This window comes from Astatotilapia calliptera, chromosome 5, assembly GCF_964374335.1.
Source record: "Astatotilapia calliptera chromosome 5, fAstCal68.1, whole genome shotgun sequence".
Lineage (NCBI taxonomy): Eukaryota > Metazoa > Chordata > Actinopteri > Cichliformes > Cichlidae > Astatotilapia > Astatotilapia calliptera.
The window spans coordinates 6,776,491-6,794,614 of record NC_137426.1 but is presented as its reverse complement, the minus strand read 5'-3'; the positions used below and the strand labels follow the sequence as shown (position 1 = coordinate 6,794,614).

The 18,124-nt window shown below is 39.3% G+C and overlaps 1 protein-coding gene across 2 annotated transcripts in view; it reads right to left on the bottom strand.

Annotated features, from left to right (window-relative positions):
- The window catches only part of asic1b (acid-sensing (proton-gated) ion channel 1b), a 178,041-nt gene that overhangs the window by 40,014 nt on the left and 119,903 nt on the right, over positions 1-18,124 (bottom strand). The window contains exon 1 of one of the 2 annotated variants that reach the window (XM_026166910.2): positions 14,568-15,466. The exons of the other annotated variant lie outside the window; for it this stretch is intronic. Within the exon in view, the coding sequence (XP_026022695.1) occupies positions 14,568-15,239 (672 nt within the window). The 5' untranslated portion in view covers positions 15,240-15,466. Of the gene's footprint in view, positions 1-14,567; positions 15,467-18,124 lie in introns of those variants that run through there. 2 annotated transcript variants of the gene reach the window in all.

The following is an 18,124-nucleotide window of genomic DNA, read 5'->3' as shown; positions in this document are numbered from 1 at the left end:
CAAAAAGCCTGCATCTCTGACAGTATAGCGTTGCTTTATAGCCTATGGAATTGATAGCTTGTGCATCTGGAATCTCTATTGTGAACAAAATATGAGATTTGCAAATCACCGCTTTCTGTTTTTACTTACATTTTACACTGTCTCAACATTTTTGAAATCAGGGTTGTAGATATCACTGTTTTATTATTTTTTCAGAATCAGAATCAGAATCAGAAAGGGGTTTATTGCCAAATGTTGTATTTTCACTATTCTCTACTTTATAGCCACTTTGCATGTAAATATGACAATTTTCCAAGGTCACGTGTACTCTACATGCACAAGTACCAGTAATTAAGTAGGCGAATTTCGATTATGCACAGACACTGCAGATACTTGCATGCCGGCATGCAAAAAGGTTTCCTGCTCTGCAAACACTCCAGACTGGTGGTACATGTACACTGGTATATTTGTATTTAGCTAAATCTGTTTGTGGATTTATGGATATTGAGCGCATACATTTATCTGTATATCTTTTTGGAGTAATTTTGTCCATCTGTGTGGTTGATGGGCTATGTCGGAGAGTTCTGGAGACTGGGATGGGCTGGGAAAAGAGTAGGAGAAACAATCTGCAGCATAATGTAATACCGTCATATGCTGTATATCAAGTGAACTGTTATGCATCAACCTATAAACATATTTATATACATATATCCAGTTGCATTAGAGGAACTGTCTGTTGAATGAGTCTGTGCAGTGGAATTTCAGCTCCTAAGACTTTTCATTTATTTTTTCTTTGAAAAGTGAAAGGAGGAACATGAATATTGCATGTGTCATGTGGATGCTGGGGTAAATAAAGCTTTGGGGTCTACTGTGTGTCTGACCGCATGTGCCTGTGGCAGAAGGTGTGTTTGTGAGAGCACTGGGGTGTTGAGGCCCTTGGCATTTAATCAAACTGTCATCCTGGGTCCAGGGTGGAGCTGACTAGCCAGGACTTAGACATGCGTAGAGTCAAACTTCTTGCAAAAAGACAAGGAAAATTTTCCAACCTTACTCCTTACCACTATTTCCTAAAGCACTTGAATGTTTAAATTCTGCTTGTATCATCACCTCTCTTATCTCCATTTCCCTCAGTGCTTAACAGCTCAACCTCATGTTTGTTTGCTAGGCCACAGATACACTGCATTTCTCTCTATCTTGTCATTCTCCACCATGTGTCTTTAAATTATAAGTCAACTCTTCTTGAACACACCTTTGTTCTTTCCTCCCCTCTCCTTCCTTCTCTCTCGCTGTGATCTCCATATTCTCTTTGCTTCTTTTGCTTGCTGCTGTCTCTTCTCTGTCTCCCGCTGGGAATATTCAGCACCAAGGCTTCAACAAGGGAACAGGCAAAAAAAACAAAACAAGATGAAGACAGAGAAAGAAGGAGGTGAAGGATAGAGAATAGGAAGAGAAAGGGGCTGGAGGCATGGGGAGCAGCAGCAGTCAGGGTCCTGTAGCTGCAGAGGCTGACAGAGGAGCAGGTGGTGATTTACAGAGACAATTTTGAGGATAATTGTGGACATGATCTGCTGTAAGGAACAAATGTCACAAAGGCCACTGTTCCAATAGCTTCTCAATCTGTTCAGCTATGAGGTTGAATTAAATGCTGCATCATGTAAGTGCTGATTTACTATAAAAACAATGTGGGAAGTGAATGTTGAGAGTCAGTGGAAGTAGCACAAGAGCTCACTGCAAGCTTACAGAGAGCTTCAGGCAGCGACATTGAAATGATGCTGAGTATTGTGTGATGGTGTTAACAGCACTCTGAGCATAAAGAAGCATTGAGAAACACATTGTGTGAATGCTATGCATATGTCCTTCATTATAAAACTACAATAATAAATCAACTGCTCTGAACACACTAAAGGTAGTGTTAGAAAATAACTAAACATGGCTAATTCCTGTAATTGACATGAAGCAGCTGTATGGTGATTTACTACTGCAGTGCATTACAAAAGTCTTTGGCCACCACCCATTTCCCTAAGCTTTATATTGAAAGAGCCAGACTTCTTATTTTGAAAGTGGTCTGGAGCAATAGGTCTCCACATGTCGAGACTTTATAGAGATTTTTTTAGACAAAGTTTGCTTTAGTCTCTGGCAGCTGCATGGTGTGCAGTGTGTCCTTAAAAATATGAGGAAACTGGACATGTAGAGGACAAAAAACCCCCCAAAGTGATAGGTCTCCTACAGGAGTGGCTGTAGCTCAGGAAATGGAGAAGGTCACTCACTAATTGGAATGTTGGTGGTTCGATCCCACCTGCTTCGGTCTGCATGCTAAATATCCTTGAGCAAGATACTGAACCCAAGTTGCTTTGTGAGGCATCCATCTGAGCATGAATGTGTGTGAATGTTAAATAGAGAGCACTTACGTTAGAAAAGTATAGAAAAAAGTGCTCTGCTGATTGAGGTAAGTTGTTTAAAAGCACTTTGATTGCTTGGTTAGAATAGAAAAGCGCTATATAAGAACCAGTGCACTTACCATTTAGGTATCTAGGAACAGTATCTGAAAGTCGCGCTGTTAAGAAACAGGACATGAGAGATGCATCGAGCCCTCCATCTACTGTTTAAAAGATGGCTGTCAAAATGCCATTCTTAAGGAAGGAAAACAGTGGAAAGACTCAAGTACACCAAATTATGCAAGAATTGGATTGAAAATCAGTGACAACAGGAGTGATGAATCCAGACTTGAGCTTTTTGGTTCAGATGCTTGTCAATATGTAAGGAGGAGGTCAGAGAAGCCACCTGTAAAGAATGGTGGAGGCTTTTGAACTGCATTCAGGTGCATTGGGGAACTTGTCAAAATTGACGAATCATGAATCCAGAAAAGTACCATCAGATTTTGATCCAACAACCCATCTGGAAAGTGTCTGATTGATACCAGTTTCACTTTTCAGCATGCCAATGATCCAAAACACACTGTTAATACAGAAAAAGCATACCTGGATAGAAAAACACACAAAAGTATCAGTCATGTACTGGCCTCCCCACAGAGCTCAAGATTATTAAGGTGGTGTAGGATCAACTTGACAGAGAACTGAACAAACAGCCAACAACCAAGGAAGAGCTTTGAAAGTCCTTAGCCTGAAGAACTATTGCTGAAAACGACATAAATAAATTACAAGAACTCTTGAGAGAGTTCAGGCTCTGTTGAAGAATAATAATATTGATGTCCAAGCCCGTTAGAATTGAACAAACTTTTTTTTTTTTAACCTTATTTTATATTCTATGTCTCCATGTATGTTTGCACATGTTTTAATCATTCAATGCAATTATTTTCCATTTTCTTAGCAAATTATTAAGAAATACGGGTTCCTAAGGATCTTTGCACAATAATTTACAATATGGCTCACATTTTGTGAAAAAGTAAAGTATATTGGTTGACTGGCAGAGTGAAAATAAAAATCTAAAAATTGTGAAGCTCATGAAAAACAATTTAACCTATGAAGCTACACAGTGTGGTTCTGGAGGAGCGTTCTAAAACACAGTACAACTGCACCAATTCGATTTTGAGTTTTATGTATTTGTTGATTTTTTTTTTAATTTTTAAAATACTTTTTGCAGTGATGTCTCACTACCAAAATTTAATTTACAAATCATTGTAAACTTAGTGTTCATTTATATTAAAGTTCACATAATATATATTCAAACTGAAATATGTTTTAATACTTAAATTCTTATTATGAGGCCTGGTGTATACCATATTTCTTAAAGAAATGTAACCAATTCGTCACAGGATCCAAAAAATGTAAACATTTCTATTTCCTACTCCTCTCTCTGCTTTTCAGCCTTTTGCCACTCTACAAAGATGGAACTGTGTGTATACACACACACACACACACACACACACACACACACACACACACACACACACACACACACACACACACACACATATATATATATATGTTCATAAAACCACCAGAAATCATCTCTAATATGAGAGAGTTTAGAAATCACTACAATTAGTGCAAGCCATTAAAAGCCCTGGTTGTCATTTTGCACAGTGCCATGCCTTTGAGGTGTTGAGTTGGTAAACATTTTGCTACTTCAAACACTATAATAAATAAATAAATACTTAAAAAATTAGTTTCCAGCTTTGGAACAGATGTTCAAATAATATGAATAGCAGGATTCTGGTTATGATTCATAGCGTAATCACTATTCGCCGGACAAACTGCCTTCAAAAGCCTCTTCTTTTATATTGTGTGACAGCACCACCATGTATAGCAGCAATCTGTCATGCATCAAGGCATTAATTTGCGAAACGATCTAAGAGTTATACTGTACAAGTATTGTGGGGAAGATTTATATTTACAGCAGCACATGAGGCAATAAGAGTATCCCTGCCTGCACTGGGAAACACAGGGTGACACAGCTAATTTATCTCAGCAGCATCATGACAGCTGGGCTGGGGAGAGTTTGGGAAAGGGGAAATGGTTCTGATGAATGACTTTCAGACTATGGCTGCTAGCTATAGCAAACAGTCTCCCAGTCCCCACAGGCCTGACGCCTCCGATTTGCTGCTCAGGGAGAAATGAATGAATGGCCCTTTGTGAAATAAATGGTCCCTTTCTGTTTGATATTTACAAATGAATCCTCCTTGGAAAACCTAATCCATCCATTTGTCTTATTAGTTGTAGATATGAGTTTCCTGTGCTACTGAAAACGACGTGGTTGTAATAAATATGCAGAATTAGGGGCTAATTTAAGAAATGTATTATCCGAGTGGCTAGGGCTGATTGGGTGGGATCCAAGATTACACGTCGTTATTAAAGAAATTAACCCAAAAGAAGAGATCTTGGGGGAATATTGCTCATTTGCCTTTAGAATGAGGTGAAAAGATTGAAGCCGGTCTTTTAATTTAAGCAGTATGTGTCGGAGCTATTTCCTGGCAAACAACAGATGAGCAAAGTGACTGTGTGTAGCTGACTTACAACATTTGCTGTTCACATCAATTATCAACTAACACCCTCATGTATTTCTTCAAAATATTATCCCGGCTTTGATTTTTGCTTTTTTCAGCATCAGTTGACTCAAGAATCCGGGAGATCCTCGGGAGATATCGTGTCACATTCTACTAATCTTATTTCAATCCCTGTCCAGTTCAAGAATAGTCTTCAATCACAGGCCTATGGGCTACTATTAAGCAGCATATTCTGACAGATTGAAAACAAATAAACAACAGACTTCAGTGTCTTGCCTGATGTTCAATATGTGCATTTTTTTTTTTTGTTCGGTGCAATAAAACACAGTATAACTTTTTAAACTGCGGGCAAGTGCAGTGTGTGTGCATGCCTTTGTTTTACCCTTTATGTCAGGGAGATGTCAGAAATGTAACAAATACGGGGCTAACGAAGAAGAGACCACTTTTGGTCTAACTGGCTGACAACTCCCAAAGAAAACAGACACGCATGCCTGCAAACACACTGGAAGATCGGCCAGAAAGGATAAAAAGGACAGTCCAAAGCTGCACGGTGGGCTGCACCTAAATGGATGTTTCATTTTGATTTCATTTTGGTCTGCAGTATAACGGCCCCTCTGAAGATACTGAACGTAATATGATGCCTTCAAAGAGAGTGTATGTATACTGTGTATGTGTGCAAAGAAGGTAGCAGACACACTAGCTAAGTGCTGGAATGATTTATTTGCTCTTTCCCCCTTAATAACTCCGGGTCTATAGCAGAACAATTACGACCTGATATAAACCTTTGAATAGAGAGGTGGGGATTAGAATGAACAAGGCACACATTCCCTCAGGCACCAGTAATTCTTTAACTGTTTGCTACTTCGATGGACCTTATTGCTGTTAAGATTTGCATCAGCTGTGGTTATTAGGTCTTGACAATGAATAATATAATCAGCCTGTATTGCTGTTGCATTGCCCAAATGCAACAGCAATACAGCTGCAGACACTGACTCATCTGATTCAAGGGTGAAACAACGACCATGCAATCAATAGACCTTCCACTAACATTAGCTCTGGACAGCCTGTTTACAATTTTGAGCTCATTTACATTGAAGGTAGTGCTGGTCTTGTCCAAAGTGTCTCACAGTGACTGAGTAGATATGTGTTTGGATTCTTTAAATAATAAAGTCTGCAAAGGACTGGATCTTTTGGTTGGTGGTATTGTGTTTGAGCAGCACAGGTGCTTCAACTTCAGTGTACAGGTTTTAATATTCCGCATTCAGATTGTATGTGGAATATTAAAGCCCGTTCTTTACATCACTGGGCCTACTTCTTTCCATGAAAAAACTTTAGCTGTGTGATTCAGACCAAGTGGGGATTAGTTACAAAATCTTTAGTAAGATTTGTTTTTCCCATTAGAGCTAGAAATTGGAGATAGAACAAACAAACTCTACTCTCTTAATTCAGACTGCTGAAGTCTCTTTTTTCTTTGATTGGTTGAGGATTTAAATTTTCATCCCTATTTCTCACAGAAGACATCTCTTTTTGGCCTGCTTGCTGGCGGATTGAAAATAATGATCATAACTCTTGAAAATTTTACAGAATAAATAGGAATCTAAGCACTGTATTGAGGCACAATTTAAAGCCAATTTTGTCCTTTCATCAATAGTTTCCACATTTTCATGGTAAAAAATAACTGCATGGCTAAACTCAAATTCTTTACTTGTTAGTGTTATTGGAATTGTGTTTATCGCAAGAAACTTTTGCAACATGCAGGCAGAATAATGTTCACAGAGGAGGTATTGATAGAAAAGTTTTTAAAAACATTTTTTGTAAGTTACATTTTTCATGTTATGGAATTTATTTAACATCAAATAGAATTATAATGTTGCTAAGACAAGTGAAAAAATATTTGCCAGACAAATATAGAAAATTGTCCTAGCCAAGTTGCTAGTTACACCCTTATGGCTCAGTAAAAATAGCACGGCAACCTCCTTAAGATTAGGAAGAATCGCTGGTTGCCTGTTTTTTTGCAAATAGTTGTAGTGACCAACTGGTCGCCCAGAGGTTGAGGGTGTTGCTTGATCAACCTCTAAGTGCAGACTGACTGCAATCACTCTCAGATTGGTGAAGGGTTGTAAACAAGAGCAGTCTAATTTCTAACCACAGACAAATGCCCAATATGGTGCAAGCAATCTGAGCCAGCCTGCACAAATTAGTGGAACTTTGCTTTGCACATTGTGCCACCTTGCTTTGTAATGTGACTCAACGTCTTGCTAATTTGTTGTATTTTGGTTTCCCTTCTACATAAAAGCGAGGTTGTCAAGTGCCCATACTGTATGTCATTTTGCAGTTAATCCCTGTCCTTCAGCAATTACGTCACTATTTTTGAAGGAACTTCCAAATTTCTGTTCAAAATACATGAAATTGTGGTGGAACTCTGAAAGTAAGAAGATAATGTGAATTTAAAATGGCAATAAACTTGATCCCATTAAATCACAAAGTGACAGCACACTGACTCTGTCTTATTGGCATTTCATTAAGATTGCAACCAACTGTGAGTGGTTGCAGACCAGGTCCAAGTCTTCGAAGGAGCCATCTCAAAGACAATGAGATTGAAAGTTCATTGCACACTATCAGAATAATTTTGGTCAAGCCTAGAATGACTGTAGCATTTATAGTCTGTTAAATTGTTTGGGAAGCTGTCTTATCCCTTGTGGCCAAGAATTGATTTTTGTGCCTTTAAGTTCAGCAAGAAGTCCAATCGATGAAATGAAATCACATCGCGCAACATCTGTGTGACCAAGCCAGCATCAGCTGCTGATGGTGTGTCAGTACTGATATTCAATACAAAATAACAATATATAAATAAGTAAGTATAAAAAAGAATTTATTTATTTCTCTTTCACACACACACACACACACACACATACACAGAGATACATGCATATATTGACAAGCCATGCACACAAATCCATTAGATGTCCTGCTGATTCTACACTCTCAAACAAAGACCCACCCAGTTCCCACAGGAGCCCTGCTGACCACGACAGATGCAGTCATCTATGAAACCCTGAACAAGAGAGAAACTGAATACCAGTTTGGCACAGACATGTTCTAGCCTTCAGGCATCCTTCACCACTGCACACACAGCGCACACAAAACCTTTCAAAAATTTATTTCTTGTGCTATTCCCTGTACTTGAACCCAGATGAGAACAGATGAGAGTTTGCAATAGATAATTATCCTCCCAAATGTATTGGTGCGGCGCTGAAGGTTGGTCTCCACGTGTATATACACACAATAAGAGCAGAAGAAAAACAGTGAGAGAGTGAGTGTCAGAGAATGAAGGGAAACTGCCCTTAAATGAACACTACCTTTCTCCTCACAGCTCCTCTGACATTCACGCTGTCATTTAGAGCCAAACCTTTTATTTCAGCTCTGCTATAAATTATAGGGAATAATCCTGTAGGAAGCCATTAAGGCCCTCTCATCAGCCTAATTAGCTACTTGTAAGTGGCTATTGGCCCTGTATAGGACACTAGTCATATGTCTTATTCATATATAATTGCTCCAACAAGACTGCAGTTTCCCTCATTTTAACATCATTAGATATCATTTATCTTTGTCAGAGAGTAAAGTGAAAGTTCTCTCCTTTCATTTATTCCACTTTAATGATTAATTAGTTTTGTGTTATGAAGTGCTGGCTGATATTGAGGAGAGGTAGAGATGTGTCTGTCCGCTTTAAAGGACCCAGGCTTTATATTCCATTGGAGTCTTCCGAACAGGGAGTAAATGCTGCTGGACCTCCTGTCGCCAACTTCCAAAGAAGACGGATGAAAAATTTAATTAAAATTGGTGCATTTGAAAACACTGATCCATCACTCAGATAGAGAGAGATAGGACACAGTGACAGACTGTCATAGTGTTCCTCCTACTGGACTTTAGTCCTTAGTGTACAGAAACATTGTGGCGTCTAAAAGGAGAAAGACAGTGAAAGGGAGAGAGACAGAGAATGAATGAGGGATGGGTATCTGCCAAGACTGTTAGTGCTGAACAAATCTCAGCTCATGTTTGATTTTGTAATATTTATTTTTTAATCCCTGCAACACACAAATAGAGTTTAATCCCTTGGGAAAATGGTGCTTTCAAAAATTGCAACCACTGTGTTTCCATTGGCAGCGGCTTTTTGCTTCTACACGAAGCTTAAAAGGGATAGCGGTCATTGCAGCTGAGTGACTCTGATGTTGTGCCGTAGTGGGAATCAAAGGGTTTTTAAAAGATGGAATTAAGCATATTTCTGAGTGATTTCTTGTAAAAAAGAAGAAAAAAGAAAAAAGGAGCAGCATGCTACATCTCAGGGCAAAGAACTACATAAAAGCCAGTTTAGGCTGTAAAATCATTGTATAACACTGCCCCCTTGTGATCACTGTTTGATTAAAATACTTTCCAGCAAAAGTGGGATCATTGGTGCTGGCATGCAGAATGAAATACTGTCTGAAAAGCCTTGAAAACAAAGTAGAAATAAGATGTATAAGAGCTGGAGTTTTAACAAACAAGATGATTAGACAGTTTTAAATGGGAAATATAATGAGATGTTTTTCAATGGTGAATTAGAAATGCAGCAAATTAAAATTTCTGTAACTCGCATAAATTACAGCTGTGGAGGAAATAGGGCAACAGCTAATAACGGACAAAAACGAAAGATCAGACAGTCATCTGAGTTCAGCGTTTGCATAAATATTTAATAGCCTGGTGCCCTCACCTTATAGAAGGGATGAAGCATTTCAACAGCGCTTGCCTTTTCAAACTCAGAGAGTGTAATGACCACTTTCAGACTGAGCCTATTCTTGAGATTAATCAAAGTTGTTTTCATAACCTGGAATTTGAAATGCATTATTGTGGCTCAATTTGCTCACAACGTGTCTGCGTAGCAGGGAGAGAGAAACTGCTAAATTAACACTTGGATGCACTGCAGACACCGATGAGGCAGTGTTTGTTGGTCTGTTGCTCCAGTGCATGTATTTCAGCAGAACGTACTGCATGTGTAGCTACTAATGAAACAGTCAAGCTCCAAAAATTGCCCTTAACTTATAAATAAATAAACGTGTATATATAGATATAAAGAAAATATGGGTACATGTTAAAAAAGTTCAGCACATATTCAGTGCTGCGAGTGATATATTCAATAAGTCTTCATGGGTGGAACAAATGGCTACTATGCTTGTTATTTTTTTAACATAATTTGTTACCATCCCATTTATCACAGCATACGGTTTAAGATAATTACATCACACTTTCACTGATACAATCTCTTCCCAGCGGCTGCACGAGTTAAGTGTTGCACCATAACAAGTATTTACAGCTCAGAGCCAGATGGGGCGGCCAACTCTGCCATTTCATTTTCCTTCCTCTGGGAAAAAAATAAATAAGAAAGATTCCCCACAGTTTCTCTGCCTTGCTTTCTGTCTGTGGGATATTCAGACTGATGCTCTTGAGGAGACAAGAGAAGGGCGTAACCAGAGCCAGTGAGTGAGCATTCTGTTGACAATGCTGAGCTTGGGAGAAAGTCAAGCTGTATCTAATGGGCTCAGGTTGGAGCAGGAAGCAAGGATTTGGATCACTGCTCCGAGGGGATCTCACATTCTGCTCTGGGTCAGAAATGCCGCAACCTGAGCCATCTATCTGGTGGGGCAGTAGCCAAGCTTCGCTTTTGACCCAGCCCTTAGCTGGAGCTCATTACAGCACTGACGCATACATTCAGTTCAGATGCAAAAACACTTGAGAGAGATGGTGGACAGAAAGACAGAATGAGAGGGGGAATGGACGGAAAACCTCAGAGACTGAGACAGACAGAGAGCAATCAATCATTTCACCTCCTCTTCTCAGTTCTGTCTGCAAGGCCATTAGTGGCTGTTTAGGAGAAATAATAAACAAGGAGAAGCAGAGGTTCAGGGACCACTGATGCTGCCAAATGCCACATTACGCAAAATAAATACACTACTGGTTTGGTCTTCGGAAGAAAAGGAAAAAAAGAAATATATTAATGCTTCTAGTTAAGTGAGGGTTTTTTTGCTCTATTGATACAAACAGTGTCTGCCAGAAATACAGAGCTAACGCGTTAGTATTTATACCTCGTTCTTGATGTGTGATTTGCAAATGTAGAACTTCATTTTTTCTTTTCTGTTAACAACTTTTTTTTTTACTGCTTCACCATTTTTGCTCGACCGTTTCCCCCAGCTCCAACTTAGTGCTTTGATTGAGCATTAATATGCTAAGCATTTGATTCTGATATGTAGACCCAAAATGATGCAAACCATGCTAACTCACTTAAAGCTTGCTCTCACACACACACACACACACACACACACACACACACACACACACACACACACACACACACACACACACACACACACACACACACACACATTGGTTAAGTATCTTATGGGGATACTTTGCCTAACTGCTGGTTATAAAACCTGTCCGTGAACAGTCTCAAAGCAGCACAGCACATTATAAATTTTCAAAGCGTCTACTTTGGAAACTGAGTGACAAAACAATGAGCAAGCACTGGTTTATAATTGCTGCATAAAGCACGAGCTGAAGGAGCAATCAATGATTATATTAGTGGGAGGCTGGAAGACACAAGGGTTGAAGCTAAATTGACAATGGTTATAATTAGTCCTATTAGACGTGGCAGATAAATGATTACTTGTCACTTGTGTTAGTCAAATTTTCAACCTTAATGCTGCAACATGCAACAACATGCTTGTTATTGTCAAAAACAGTATACAAAGACAGCAGATATATATATATGTATATGCTGTATAAAACAACGTACACCCCTCATTGTTATCACTCACAATCTCACACAGCTTTCTGTAATTCACCCACATGTTATTAAGTGCTTTGATGCATTAATGTTATTGACCTGAAACGGCACGTCCAACTTTATTATCTAACTTCATTTCGCAACATAGATAAGACCAGCTGACAACCAGTAAAGCACTTTCTCGTCTTCCTCACAAGCACAACTGAAACAATACTTACTTAAGGAGGAGTATGTAAGAATGGTTGAAAAATATAGTTTTATAAAACATTATTAATTGTTCAAAATAGATGTTTTAAATACTTTTCAAGATGACTGCTTTTAAAAGGACAACAGTGCTTCTTATTTGATTATAAGTCTGTTAAGTACTTAATGCTGTGATTGATGGTATTGATGGAACAGCCCATTTAATTTAAAGTAAGAAATAATGGGACGAAGAATGAGTTTCGAGCTACACTCAGGCAATAAAATCTGACATTGAATAAACCTGCTCATTGACTTCCTTTAATGCTAATAAAATGGCAGACTGCACTGCAGTTGCAGTACTTTGTTTTTTAGAAAGCGTATCAGTGGAGGATGACAGCTGGCTCTACTTCACTTCAAGGACAGTGGCCATAAAGGCCCTTCGTTTTCCATTTGCTATACTGACTCCTTGACCGGGGAACTTCTTCAAGTGTGGGAGGGGTAAGACACTGACTCCTGCATAAATACATTTTGGGTAAGATCTATAGTCTGCTGTCAAATTACTTTTTTTGCTCTCTTTTTGTGCAAATATTAAGCCATGCTGCCTGTTTGTGTCAACATGCTCAGCATTTGCCCTCGTAGCGATGGAGAATTTATGACAAAAATACCTCTGTATGTTTACAAGGGAGGTATTATTTTCCTATTCTTCACCGTGGCAACAATTGTGTCTCACTGCGGGATCACTAATTTCCTCTTGATTGCACACACTGCACTTAAGAAACCCTAACTTACTATTCGCCCCTCCACGTGAGGCTTTTCCCTGATGTAATAAAACATTCTCATCCTTTTATTTATCAGCCTTTACCTCCACATCTTTACCATCCAAGATGGTAATTTTTACAACTGATGTGTGAGTTCTGGCTGACAGGATGAAGTCCTGTACAGCTCTCCACATCTGAAACAGATAATCCCACAATATCAGAGCTGGTGTCAAGGTTAATGTTGTGATACTCATAATAAAAGAACAAGACAAAACAAAACAAACAGTCCTGTTGATGCATCCATTTATTCTTCCTTTTCGAGCCAGTTTGCTTCTCTCTATCTTTTAATCTTCACTGTGACCAATAAATACATGTGTTTGTTACAGTTTGCATCAACAGTCATGTTTTTGGCTATAAAATCATATATCTGAGCAAAGAACTGCTAATGATTACTAATTTTCATGATGATTTGATTTGTATTTTCTCTGTTAGTGTCATACCCTTGTAACGACAAGCTGGCATGCTGTTCTTCAAACACTCTTTTTTTGTCCAACAGCTCAAAAACTCACCAATTTAATAAGAAACATCAGTAGGTGAATCCTTTTCACTTGAAAAATGAGTCACTGACTAATTAGTAAAAGCTGTACCTTTCAAACATTTTGTGTCCAAGAAACACCCAAAGGGCAAGCCAAAATTTCAAGGCACACCTGTGGTCACATCTGTGCAACAGAGCATCTCTGCCATCAGACATATCATCGGTTTTACACGAAAAGCAATCTGTTCCCTCCTACCCAGTGTTTCTAATTCTCCTCACTATCCATCAGGACGCTTAACTTGTCACGCTGTAATAACTGCACAAACATTTGAAGCAGAGTCTATTTTTTACATAATAGATTTTGCCTCTGAATTTGCACCAATCCCTAAGGCACAATATTGTTGAAGTATTTTAACAATTAATGATTAAAACAAGCTGCACATTAATGAAAACAAGAGGTTGAATAAAATAGGAAAAAAAACACATCGTAGAAATGCACTTACACATAAAGTAATTGCCTCTCATGTAAGTCTAGTACATCCATTAGCAGTCCACACAGACCTATCCATAACTGCGCAAAGGTCAAGCAAATCAATACACCAATAGCTGAATAACGTCAACACTACTTGGCAATTCAGTATTCTACTTGTGTGCAACCACGAGAGAACAAAAAGGGCAGCAGCTACAAAACCAAAAATTCAGGGAATGCATGTCTAGCAAGACGTTTCCTCTGGGCAAAACAACGATGGCCCAAAGTGCCTCTTTAATTCATTAGCAACAGCTGTATGCCAAGTTTGCCACTTTAGGTAATAGGACTTGCTCATGTCTGCTCTTTTCAAAAAAATTTACAACAGACTTTCATTAAGACAGACGTGCTGACTTGGAAACTCCTTTTCATTTACAGCAGTGACTTGGGGTTTAAGTAGCTGAATCACCTCACTGCAATAAATAAACACTTTCCTCTGATTCAGTTATTTTCTACGATCTCCTCCTCCGTGATAACGCCTCTCCGGGCATAACAGTTTGGAGTGCTAGCTTTTAGTGGATGCTCCTATTTTATCAAAATAAACATTAACAGAAGGCTTTGATGAAACCCGGCAGTCTTTCTTATTTGCTTTTTGAGAATTCAGCATCCCTTGATACAATATTAACAATGAATCAGAAGTATCAAGTCAACCAGATACACATAGAGTACCTTGCAAATATATGGATAACATGAAGTACAAACTTGCACTGATTATTTCCAAGTCAGAATCTGACGGTTCCCAAAAAGATTAATATTTTGAAACTATTTAAAAAAAATCTTGCCTTGAGGGTCTTGGATTAAATTACCTCTGTGAAGCTGTCGGGGCCGCATTCTATACCTCTGAAGTTACACTCCAGTAGCATTTCCTCCATGCGATGTCGAGTGCGGTTGTAGAACTCATCCATACTGAAGCGAGAGCCCAGCGGGCGGTCTGGCTCTGGAGCCAGGGGAAATCCTGGTGCCATGCCTTCTTCAAAGCCCAGAAGAGGACCCATAAAGATCAGGTCACTGTAGCTCATTTGAGACTTTCGTATGAAGTTGTAGTTACATACAGTTACAGCGGGAAAGGTCATATTGTTTGCCACTTTTTCGTCAAGCATTGTAATATAATCATATTGGAAGTAGTATATAACCCTGTCAACTACTTGATACATGAAAGCAGACAGTGCTAAGGTGAAGACCAGTGCCCACAAACCCTGGCGAAAACCAAACTTACTGTCCTCTACAAACACGTGGTTAGCTCCGTGAAGCGAGCAATTGCCAAAAAAAGTGGCGAGGTCATCTACATCGCTAACATTATCCTCCTCATCAGTGCAATCATCTACCTGACTACACCTATCCAGGCATTCCTGTGAGTCTCCATCACTATAATGTTTCTTTACCCGCTTGTAGTGGTCGTCAAAACCATCGCTACCATATCCCCTGCTAGGTTCGTCATCAGCAGAAAAGGAGATGGTGCACATAATTCGGAGCGGCATGGTGAAAGCAGTGAATCAATAAAGCTGAAGCCAGAAGTCTAAGTCCTTAAAAAACTCCCAAAATACTGAAACAATGAAATGATTCAAGAAGAAAAGTATTCGTTATTTGGCTACTGATTCAAAAAACACTGAGCTAACAGGACAAATATGGTCCCAAAAGTCATAACAACTCCTGAATCAAAGCGAACAAACAATCTATGCACTCTGGTTTCTGCCATCCACACCCATTCAGAGATGAAGTGAGATGCCTTGCTTGGGTTTGTCCTTTTGTCTTGGGGGCAGATCCAACCCTTAGACAATTTCGAAAGAGTGAAGAAAAAAGAGAAGAAGAAGAGGACGGAGGAGGAGGCTAAAGAAGGTGAAGCCACGAGAAGTATAGGACACAGAATACTCCCGCTGGGCCCGGCTACAGGTCACTGTGCTGGGGCAGAGTTTCACCATTTACAGGAAAAAAAAGGAAGTGTTGATGCAATGGGGGAGAGAAAATGTAAGAGCTAAAGCACTGAATAGGCTGATAAATTTTTGCTGATTGCACTGTTTGGACTGAACTCACTCATCCTCTGAAAATAAAATGATCTCAGCACAATTGTGTAATCAAACGGAAATAATACCTAGGTATTATAGATACAGTACAACTGGAGCTAAGCAAAGAGTCAGTCATTAGAATATGCAGTGCAGAGATCAGTGGGATTGCAGTAGGATTTGTGTTTGCGATGAGCTTTAAACCAAATCAAGATTTTAATAAAAGTAAAGAGAAAGGCACGATGCTGCTAATGTGTAAATGCTCCTTTAAGAACAATTTGAGTGAGAAGGTAGGCAGTTTACGTCTGATTCCAGCTCAAGAAATTAGCAAACACCAAGGAGAGAAGTCAAGGAATTTAATCAAGACTTCCATTTGCCCATTGTTATTTCAATCTAATGCCTCATTTTATCAACAGATCTTACTCAAATTACATACCCCCACATAGCTGCAAGCAGTTCTGTGGAAAGCAGATTAACTGAAAGCAAATATGTAGAAGTCGTGAAGAGAGAGCGAGAGAAAAAACATCTCAGATGGAGGCTCGCATTATTGAATATGGTGATAAATGCAGATTCCCAGAGGTGGTGTTGGTTGTGATATGAAAAGGAAGTGTATGAGACCGAGCCATCTGTATTGATCCACCTCCATTAGACAGCTGAGATTATTTTCAGAAACATGTTGGTGCCAGAAAATGAAATGGTAGATGCATTTAGGGGGATGACAACACACTTTACAATAAAAACCTACACCTAATGGTACCACAGGATACTTCAAAGGAATAGACACACTAAACCTCTAAAACCAATGCAAAACACATTACCTCAACTGATTCGTTGCGTAACGCCTTACCGTAATGTGCCAGTCTGATTTAATTGGAGGAAATGTAAATATCAAGTGAACAGTGTGGATAAGGAACAAGACTTCTGTGAAGACTGTCTAAAAAAAAACAACCCCCCCCCAAACTATTGATGATAAGAGAGCAAACCACAAAGAGTTGCAGCTTTATGCAGGAGGCTGCTTGACATAGCAGACCCTGATGGGCTGTGGTTCTTGAATATTTATTAATGATCACTAGATAGCCTCCGGTATCAAACCTGACCTAACAAGAAGGTCATGGAGCTCCCCCAGCTGAAGTCTCTGGGTATTCAGTGAAGTACTACTGCATGAATATTCACAAACACTAACGCCTTAGATTTGGAACGAAATGCTAAGTTGTGAAACTGTGGAGAAAATTAAATTGTGCAACAGCAGTGCAGTGACCCTTTGGATAAAATAAGTTGAGCCTTGTGTGCCAAAATATTTTAATTACTCAGTCTACATCAGTATAGCCACGCTGACAGAGTTACAATAAATCTGTGTTTGTTCTGGCGACTATGCTTTCCTCAAAATGGATACATCTTGATTGTCTGGCTCCATTTTTCACCATTTGTTTCTCCTTTTATGTCGTTTTATTCCTTCATGTTTGTGAAATCCACTAGAGGGCAACAGCAGCACATCTCATCCTGTAGATGTTCCTCAGGGCTGAAGGTGTCATCACAAAGCATCAGAAAACTCGATTGGCAACATTTTAAGAGCAAGAAGATACAAACTGTGAAGCCCAAAGTACTTTTTATTTATCTTTTACATTTTTAGATCGATGCCATTCCTTGGATTATCTGCTTTCTTTCTCTTTGTGAGATTTTAACTGGAATAGCTAAAATGTGACAACGCTCCAGCTAAATTTCTCTGAATGAATGAACGAACAGGTTCAGTGGTTGGCCAATATGTGGGGCCCAGTTGAAATCTGATTTAAAACCTTTGGGGCTTGTTATTTCACTGCTCCATCTCTCCACATTTCTTCTTGTCTCTTGTGCATTACATTTCTGAAATAATTCTTAAAAAGATACCCCTCATTCTGAGATTTTGTTTTTCTAACTTTAACTTTTCAGGGAAACCAACTCTATGTTTTCACAAATGAAAACAAAACATAAACATTTCCATACATTCTTGTGTCAGGTCAAAAGATGGCAGTGTTGAGGTGCGAGTGTTCGCTGTCACTGCTACAGTATACACCCCTGGGGTAGGATTTCAACAAGGCCGTGCATTTCACCATTGTCGGAGTGAGAAGAGCGCAGGGCAGATGAGAGGAGAGGTTTTAATGCTCCCTTTCAAGTTCCTCTCACCAGCTCCGCTTACAGCTAGGATCGACCTGGCGTTGCCATGGATACATCGTAGCCGTCAGCAAGAGAGGATGCACAAAGCCCATTACTCAGAACACGCATAGTCACACATGTACACACATGGACTCACACATGCAGAGAAACATACCCGCTTTAAAAAAAACACCCCAAAACAGAGAAAACATGAAGCAGTGAAAATATCCGCA